Source organism: Theobroma cacao, chromosome 10 (assembly GCF_000208745.1).
Source record: "Theobroma cacao cultivar B97-61/B2 chromosome 10, Criollo_cocoa_genome_V2, whole genome shotgun sequence".
Taxonomy (NCBI): domain Eukaryota; kingdom Viridiplantae; phylum Streptophyta; class Magnoliopsida; order Malvales; family Malvaceae; genus Theobroma; species Theobroma cacao.
The window spans coordinates 2,497,266-2,506,930 of NC_030859.1; the positions used below are offsets into that span (position 1 = coordinate 2,497,266).

The 9,665-nt window shown below is 30.8% G+C and overlaps 1 protein-coding gene across 1 annotated transcript; it reads right to left on the reverse strand.

The window, feature by feature from the left end:
• On the reverse strand, positions 496 to 1,259 carry LOC18586161 (agamous-like MADS-box protein AGL80). Its single transcript, XM_007009390.2, has one exon. It carries the CDS (start codon positions 1,257 to 1,259, stop codon positions 558 to 560), a length of 702 nt encoding a protein of 233 aa, XP_007009452.1. The 3' UTR covers positions 496 to 557.

A 9,665-nucleotide genomic window follows, 5' to 3' on the forward strand; every position in this document is an offset into this window, starting at 1 on the left:
GAAAGTTATGTGATAAAATGATTTTGATAAACATATTGCTTGTGCTTATATGCCAGAATAAAATTGAAGAGGCTGACTATCATTGACTTACATTACATGTTGATTTGGCTGACTTCTTCTTCTTCTTCTTTTTTTGCTCAATCAGAAACAATTTTATTGAATATGAATGATTGATACAAAATCTGATCAACTGAAGGAGATCATATTAAAGCTTACAAGAGCACACCATGAGGAGAGAACTGAAACAACACCCAATACAGCAAAGAAACAACACCCTACAACAAAAACCATAAGAAACAACAAAATTGAAACAACACCCGAGACCCAAATATGATAAGTTGTCTATAGCAATAGAACTCATGATATGTGATAACAATCATAATATTTGAATCATAAGGAATTTATTTAGGTACATTAGATTCAAGGGCTGATTGTGAACAAGAAAAGAAAATGTAAATAACTTAAACTAGAACATCAAAACATGCAATGAGAACATCCCTAGACATAACACAAGCAGACAGACAGTACTGAAACTGCGATACGCATAGCTGTTTTTCCTAAGGGAAAAAGGCAGTGGGGTTGTTATCCCCAAATGGGAGCACCAAACCAAGTCCCACGTCATCTGATGGGTGCATCAGCTCCTCGATCATCTGTTGCCAATCCTCTATTTCCGTGCTTGCCTCACGTTCTGGACTCTCCGCTTGCACCTTCTCTCCACTCTTCAGCATCGCTTCTGGTGTTGCCATTGCTGCAGATGCTGCTGCTACAGACCCTTGGGAATCAGACGCCTTGGTAAGCGTATCAATCCTCTTGTCAATATCCTCCAGGTTTTGCTTGAGTAACCACCCGAGGTCATTCAAATCCATCATGTTCAAACTCTCCAACCCTTGTCCAGCCAGGCATTGGAACATGACTTGTGTGATCTCTTTCTCACGATTGTCCTTAGACTGTCTCTGGAGCTGTTGGTTGGCGTTTGCAATCCTTTGCCTAAGGAAACTCTCTTGGTTCATCATCTTCGTGCTTTGATCCATCGTAAGCATCATCTTAAACTCCGAGAGCACACTTTGGGCTCCCTCAGGGGATGGCCAAACCACAGGTTGAGTGTCATAAGGACTGTAGATAATCACACAAACTTCTATCCCACAAAGGGTACTCAATTCGCTCGCCTTCTTCAACAGACCATTCTTTCTTATCCTGAAGCTAGCTTTCCTTGCAGAATCATCGGTGATATAGGAAAACTTCTCCTTCCTTGGAGTCATGGCTGCCTAGAAAGCAAAGAATTGGAATTGAAAGCTTTCTATGCATTTTTTACCCAAACAGCCTATGCTATATATAGAGATGAAGGGATCCCATTGTTCTTATCGCAAGATTATAGTGGTATTGGTCCTTGTTGCACATATTAATGATGACTTAATAGGAAAGGAAAAACTATCAGGGCACTCCTTGACTTTCATCAAAAAATACCATTATAGTCTTTTATTTGAAGTGGATTGATGCAAACGTTGACAAAATATCTTTGTGGAGGGAGTGAAAATTTGCTCAAAACAATGCAATTATAGCTGTAAAGGATATGAACAGATCTTGGTCTAAGGATATCAAAGCTGTAATGTTACAAACAAAATTCAATTTGAGAAGTTGGTTGGAATTGGGCTGGCTTCTCTTACATAAGACATGATGATTCTTGTTTCCATGATAGGATCTAGCATGAATCATAAAATGTTTTTGGGTTTTATTCATCCATTCATATACATTTGGTATTTTGTTTTTTATTTCTAATTTTGGTAATTACAGATCACACATTTAAGTGTGGTAATTAAGAAAGGACAGGAAGATCTATGATGTCAATCCCATAGTCTAAAAAAATGCTCTTGTTCAGACAGAAATTACACATGCAGACAAATGTTTAATTGTTCCTTATCAATAGGATGGTTTAAGGAGAAATCACTCATGTTTTAATTTGATATGTGTGTATGCGGCGCTTAGGAAATTTTGATCCCATAGTCCGTTATGGAATGTAACTAATATCAAAGAGTTACGTTAGAGTTCCGTCATTAGATTAAACAAGATTAGTCCATTCCATCAAATTTAGATACCTCATTTGTAACACGAATAACGGAAAGTTAGATTACTAATATATAACATTAGATAAGAATTAAATAATAAATGATATTTTTTTAGTGAGTTTTCTTTTTTTCCCCATTTAAATAAATTTTTCTTTTTAATTTCAAAAAGTAAAAAGTATGTTTGAAATGTAGAATTTTTTTTAGAAAATAGGGTTAAAAAATGATATAATTTTGAAACAATCAAAGATACATAAATAGTATGTAGCATATTCCAATTACAATTTTTGCAACTTAATTAGTCTAATATATTAATAAGGAATGTAAGGTGAATATTAAGGAATGTAAGGTGAATATTAAGGAATGTAAGGTGGTGTATTATTTTGTTAAAATGGTAAGAGGATGGCTGTTTAGATTTTTGTATAATCAAAACATATTTTGCTCTTTCTTAATTTACACCAACATTTTATTTTTGTGTATGCATTATGTAGGTAGACAGGGTTTTTGCTATAGTAGACTTTTAAATTGAGCTATTTTGTTTAATTTTATTTTGATTTGTTTTTCATCGCTAAACCAAAAACTTTGAGTTAATAATTATTCTAATTTTCATATTTTCCTAAACTTCAAAAACGTGAATCCAAATAAATATGTTGTTTATCCAATATTATTTAAAAAAATCTCATAAAAAATTTCAAAAAACAAAAAAGCTGAAATTTGATTAGCAAAAGGGAAATTTAACTAGGCTAGACTATTAGTAATAGAAAAGAAAGAATTGTAATGGTCAACTTATGACTGATGGGTTGACAAAAATAAAAGTATCTCATAGTAAAGATTTTTTTACATTTTGTAATATTTATTACCTGTTGGGTTTTTATCGTTATTTTTGTCCGTTTTTAGTTATAATTTGAAGAACTGATCTTTTAAAAATTTAATAAAATTTCATTAGCTTTCCAAAAAAGAAAGTGAAAAGAAACGATGATAACGGTTATTAACTAAATCTATGTTTCTATAAAATATGTCTTTTTATCTTTTATTAAAAATTAAAAAAAATTCATATTTCACTAATTATTTTCATTTTGGATAAAAAAAGATTGACAATGTCTTATCCATGACTTACTCACTGCTTCAATTCGATGCATGTTAGTACTACTTTTTCTTGGTTTCTTCACAACATATATTGCCCACTCTTCAACCTTTAGACATGACATTAATGTTTGGTTTACCCCTACTCTTCAACCTTGTGCTGAATAATCAAAGGTGGCTCTTAATTTTCATTCCCTTCTGCATTCTAATTTATTGCTGATTTTATTCATGTCCAAAGAACCAAATCAAACCAAACCAATCCTTAATCATGAAATTTTTAACTTAGCTAATGTATATATATAATTTCCAATATTTTTATTATTTCTATTGCAATGCACTGCTCTGAGCCCAAGGTATTGGCTTTGTCGAGAGGAAGATGAGAGTCAAGCTGTTGTCTATCCTTCTCTTCTTGTCGTCCTTACATTGCACGCCCTCTTCTGTCTTTGACTTGCTCTGCCTACCACGATGAATGTTTTGTCTTTTTCATATATCGAATTTTAATCTATACATATATATATATATATATATATATATATATATATATATAAGAACTAACATATCTTTCAAGAACAAACATATTTTAATCTATTTATATGTATAAAAAACATATGTTTTGGCTCTTTTTAGGCCTTGTTTGATCAGCACAGGGATCAATTTTCTTGTGTCCTCGTTTGCGGTAGTAAAAGAAAAAAAATAAGAAAAACGTAGTCTTTGAATTTTGAACTAATGTGGATTTCTTTTCTTGGGTTCTGTCTTTATGTGCTATGCTGCTTGTTATGAGAAATAGCTTGGTTGTATTGAGTCTTTGAGCTTCTGGGTAGTTGTGACCTTGATGGGTGGGGTGGTTGCGATCAAGTCTTAGGGTATGAGAGTTTTTGACTAGGGATCGAGTCGTGGGTTTCTATCTCTCGCTTGCTTGGACTTTATGTTGTTATTTCTTTTAAGTATGGGTGAGCAAATGGGTGAATTAAGTGGTTGGGCCTGTCATATCTAACGATCAAAAGAACAAAATAGTTTTAAAAAACTGACCAAATATAAAGGAAGACCAAACTCATCAAACATAGAATTGGTTTGGTCGGTTTGGTTTTGGACCAATGGATCAAAATTTATCACTTTTTTTGTAAATTATAAAATTAAAATTCATAATCTTCATCCATAATTATAAAATATACAAATTATGTATAAATTAAATATATGTATATATATAATATATTATTTTGTTATGTAAATGAAATTAATGACACAACTTATATGTTATAATATTTTATATCAAAGTTTGTATAAATAATAACTAATTGTAAACAATATGTTATAAAAAATAAGGTGATAATTTATAAGGTTATTAAGTGTAATCATATAAACAAAGTTTATTATAAGTTATAGTAATGCTTATATATAGATTATATATATAATATTTATACAATTCTATATATATTCATAATATTTTATATTATGAACCATTACTAAGGTGTAATAATTACAACATATTAATATGTAGGATATTTATTATGATATATTATAATATTAACATATAAGTTATATCATTTGAAATAAATAACTTGTAATTTCATATTAATATAGATTTATAAATAAATATATAATTAAAATTAAATTACTATGATTATGATTTGTATACGTACATATAATAAATTAATATATTTTAAGTATATTATCAATTAAGTTTACCATCAATTCCTCTTAATATATATAAAAAATATTTTATATATTAATATATATATATATATAATATATAAAAAATTAGTTTGGTTTTTTGGGTGAATTGGTCTAAAAATTTCAAAATCAAGAACCGGCTAAAAAATCAATTGGACCAAACATTTTGGATCAATTGATCTAATGGACCAATTAGACTGAATTGTTTTATTCAAATCACATTTGGTTTTGATGTATAATTGGTTTGATTTGATTTTGCTCACCCCTACTTTTGAGAGTCTTTGTGATCCAGGGGTGGGGTTGTGGGGCTTGAGTCTTGGATTTTCTTCAAGTGGTGTTAGGAGTTTTGAACCAGGGGACATGGGAGTGGACGTAAAAAGAAATAAGGATAAAAGCTTGACTAGTAGAGTCAGGCTAGGAAAATACAAAACCTTTTTTAGTTATGAGAGCAATAGTGTTGATTCTAGTTGCAAGGTTGTGATTAAATACAAGTTGAAGGAAATGAAAAAATTTGTTCGTGACATGGAATTCTTTTGTTGCTGATGTATGATGTCTCATGAGTCATTTGTTGGTGTATTTTCAAAATAAAAGAATTGTCTCTTAATATGAAAAAGCTATCTTAACTCAAAAGTTATGAGACAATTGGAAAAACAACACAAATCAAAAGTTTGGATATAAAAAGTTTTTTTTTAATATTATAGTTCAAAAGGCATGTCTTGTGGAATGAGTGGTTGTTCTTTTATAGCGTGATATGAAAAGTTATCTTTTCATATTATACTTTAAAAGTTGTGTCTTATAGAATGAATGATTGTCTTTTTATAAGATAATTATTGAAATAATACTTTTATTTAAGCATTGTGTCTTGCAAAATGCAAAGGTATGTTTAAGATAAAAAGGTGTTTTGATGAAAGAGTTGTGTCCTTGAAGAAAAGATACTTGCAAGCCTATATAAAGGATTTATTGCAAACCATTTTGACACATCAAAACAAATAAGACGAGTAAGAAAATCAAGAGTAAGAGAAGTGTTATATTCTGATAGCCAACTAACTCTATGTTATTATATACTCGGAGTGTAGTCAAATATGCTTTTTATGTATTGTTTTTGTTTTTTTTTTTATGTCCTCCCCCACCTACTTGTTCTAAAGCTATTTACATCAATGGCATTCAACAAACGGTAAGTTATTTACTTTTGCTACACTGCAACAATCTTTTTCTCTTTTTCTTCTTTTCCTTTGTTTTGGACTTTTTTTAGAATGTAGTGTGTGCTGAAGTGTTGAATTTTTTTTGAGTTTATTGTTGTGATTGAGATTTTATCTGAGTTCAAATTTAGACATTGAGATTCTGCTAGTACGTGTTGAATTTATTCTTGTTTATTTTTCATGCCTTTTGTTTGATAATGATATTGGATTTTGGAAATGCCTTTTCACACATTGATTTACTGTGTGAAGCCATAGGACATGTAACATTCAAACATGTCCCCTGTGAAGGCAACCATTGTGCTTTTCAACTTGCAAAACGAGCAATGAGACACAACTCTTTATTCATTGCTTTGCTTTGATTTTGGTTATGAAAATAGAAAAAAACTTGCTGTTATGATTGTTGTCCGTTGGCTCTTTGTTTTGATTTTGACTATGATTCTATTATGATGGGGCATTATTTGGGTTGTTTGTTTCAATGTAATTAAACTAGTTACATGAGCCTTTCTTGTTAGCTTGTTATCCAGTACTTTGTATTTTACATTCTATTAATGAAAATGAATGAATGACTTAACAAAAAACTTTCTTTGATGATCAAATTTGCTATAAATTTTGTAAAATTTGCATAATTTACTTTATAAGTTGCTATAAATTTTGTAAAATTGGTAAAATTTATAAAATTTGGACTTTTTTTGTAACATATTAGAATGTAGAATGTGTTGTTATTATACAATTTAAGTGCATATTTTAAATGTTGTCATACATTTTAGGATTGCAGTCATATATTATATGATTGGATATTAATTTTGCTGCAAAATCTTATAAAACATGTAGCTAAACTTTTCCATACATTGGCTAAGGCTACACTTTTTCTAAGTGCAACTGTAATTTAAGGCAGCAGATTTTGAACCTATGGCTGCATCTTTTTTTGCAGCCACAAGTCAAAATGTTGTAGTGTAAAGATAGCGTTTATTAAAAAGTTGGCTTTGAAGTTAATTTTATCGATTTTTTGAATTCCATCTAAACCCTATTTGCACCAACATCCTTTCCAGTTGCAGGGCTATGAATCAACAGAAGCTAAAGCAAATGAACAAATTCTCAAGGGAGATGAGAGCAAATGTACTTAACTAGCTGAAGGGAAAGGTTAGGGCAAGCAAGGAAGTACCAAGGCACAGTAACAAAAAGTTGGAGAGGTTTGCTACTGGGTGGGCAAAATTTATCACAACTTCAACATTGAGTTGAGAAAGGTGAAGGCGATGACCAGTGAACTTGTGCTGGGCTGCTTGTCTAGTTTTTGTTATAGTATGCGAGGAAGTCAGTTAGCATAATGCAACAATTGAACTTTGAATCTTAATTGAACATGTTGCAGATAATTTGACATTGATTAGGATCCGGCTTTGTTTTTTATGTTGCAAGCCAATGGAGACGCCCACTTTTTTTTGTGTAGGACATTTAGTTTTTCTGGTTGTTTTGGTCGCCACCAAAGGCTTATTTAGTGGCTTGTTTTGTAAATGTACAGGTGATTTACCCAAACAGGGTCATTATGTCATCGGAGTCTTTGAATATTTAGGCGAAAGACGCATAATGGCACCCTGATTTGAAGAGTAGTGAAACCAATTTTCAAAAAAAAAAAAAAACTCTCAAGTACAAGTATGTCCAATCCCTCTGATTTCCATTGGTCATTTTGGTTTTTTTGGGTAAAGTGTTGAAAGAGTGCTCTTGTGTATCCTTGGCACTGCATGAAGTCCATGCCTCTTTCTTATCATATTTCTTACTTGGATATCAGAAGTACTGTGTCATGATTAACATGCTATGATCAACATCTTCAGTGATATGTTTTCAAACGTTCCTACTAAGGGTATCAACAAATCTACATCTTTGTAACATGTTTCAAAGATTCATATTCAAGGTACCAACAGAAAATATATCTAGATAATGACCATGTATCTTGATTTGTTACAATTTGGGCTAGAACTAGATGGTCGGAAATTTTAATCTATTGATTTGCATAGATTAAGTTTCTATATTATTAGTAGATATGAAAAGAGGAAAATAAATTAGTACTCCTAGAAAAGCAACCCTATATATACTTTATTTGTTGAGTTGTTTTTAGGAAAGTTCAAAGTCAAACCCCATACGCATCTTTTAATAGGCAACTAACATCTCCAGTATTTTCTTTTGAAAATGCTCCTAATTTTGCAAACCTTTGAAAGCTGAAGAAACGATGGGAAAGAAGAGCATGATCAAGAAGAAGAAATATTTTTTAATGAACCATTCAATGCAATTAAATTTTTATTTATAAATTGAATAAATCTTACTAATAATTATAATAAAAAATATTTTAATATCATTATTTGATGAATACATATAACTATAGGTTTTTGATGTCTTACATAATTGACAAATATTGATATCTTTATATATAGTGTTAAGGTAAAAAAGTAACGAGATAGAAATTTTTGTGAAAATTAGAGCTTACTTTAATTATAAACTAGTATTGTATAAGAGTTAAAGGATTGTATAAATGATTGTATTGCACTAATTATTAAATACTTAGATACAAGAATGCTTAACTGGTATCTATAAACACTTTAACAACTTAATTGCTATAAACTATTTTTCATCCAAAGGAAGATAATTTACACAAGGAAAGTATTGGGGTTCTATATAAAGCATGGTTCACACTCACATGGATGCAAAAGAGTTATGAGGCAGTTAGCAGGATTTACTACCAAGTTGACAGACCATGCATCCATCTAACTTCCACTATTTCAATCTTATGGGTCAACAATAATGTGTGGCCTATATCTCAAAGCCTATAACCTGGCAAATATGATTTCACAAGTTAGAAAATGTTTGACTGAGGCAAAAGGCAAAACCCTATTCCATTGTTTGAGATCTCATGATTGAGGATAAGGTAACGATATTGATAGAGAAATTCATAAACCTAGGTGGGATAGAAGAATTGATAAAGGGGATAGAGATGATAATGGAGATCATACGGAGAAATAGAAAAATTCAAAAATGAAAAACACAAGCGTGAGAGACCTCAAGCCCACACATTTAGAGCGGAAGACCAAAAAGACTAAACCCACACCTGGAAGCCTCCAAACTGAACCAGCAATCAATTAGAGCTCTACACGGTACAAAACTATCGCTCCATGTGACGCAAAGATAAGACAGGGCTCCCTTTTATATATAGTTATAGATATGTGGTTTAAAGTTGTGGGAAATATCATTATTAATTTTGTCCATTTTCATGTCCATTCTTTATTTTGATCTTAAATTAGTGAAAATCAAATAACACCATTACTCTGCAATCTAACTCCTATTTATCATCTTAACACCCAAATAACTCCACTAGTGATGCGAAAAATATTTTCCATTGAATCCAAATGATAGAAAATATTTTCGATATTTATCTAAATAACAAAAAACATTAAACTTTCTTGTAAAATATTTTACACTAAAAACATTTTCCCCTAAGTAATTGTAAGTCATCCCATTTTCTTGGTATATTTTACGTTTTTATGATACAAGTAGAGTGCTTGTTAGAAAAATTGGCACGAGTGGAATATTGTGGCATACGAGAATAAATTTCACTTTTGTTTGATAAAAATTTACTTGACATTAATGATAGAACTCGCAACAATGT

What these genes read in the sequence shown, in the direction of transcription:
- LOC18586161 (XM_007009390.2), bottom strand. Translation starts at nt 1,259, where the DNA reads ATGACTCCAAGGAAGGAGAAGTTTTCCTATATCACCGATGATTCTGCA.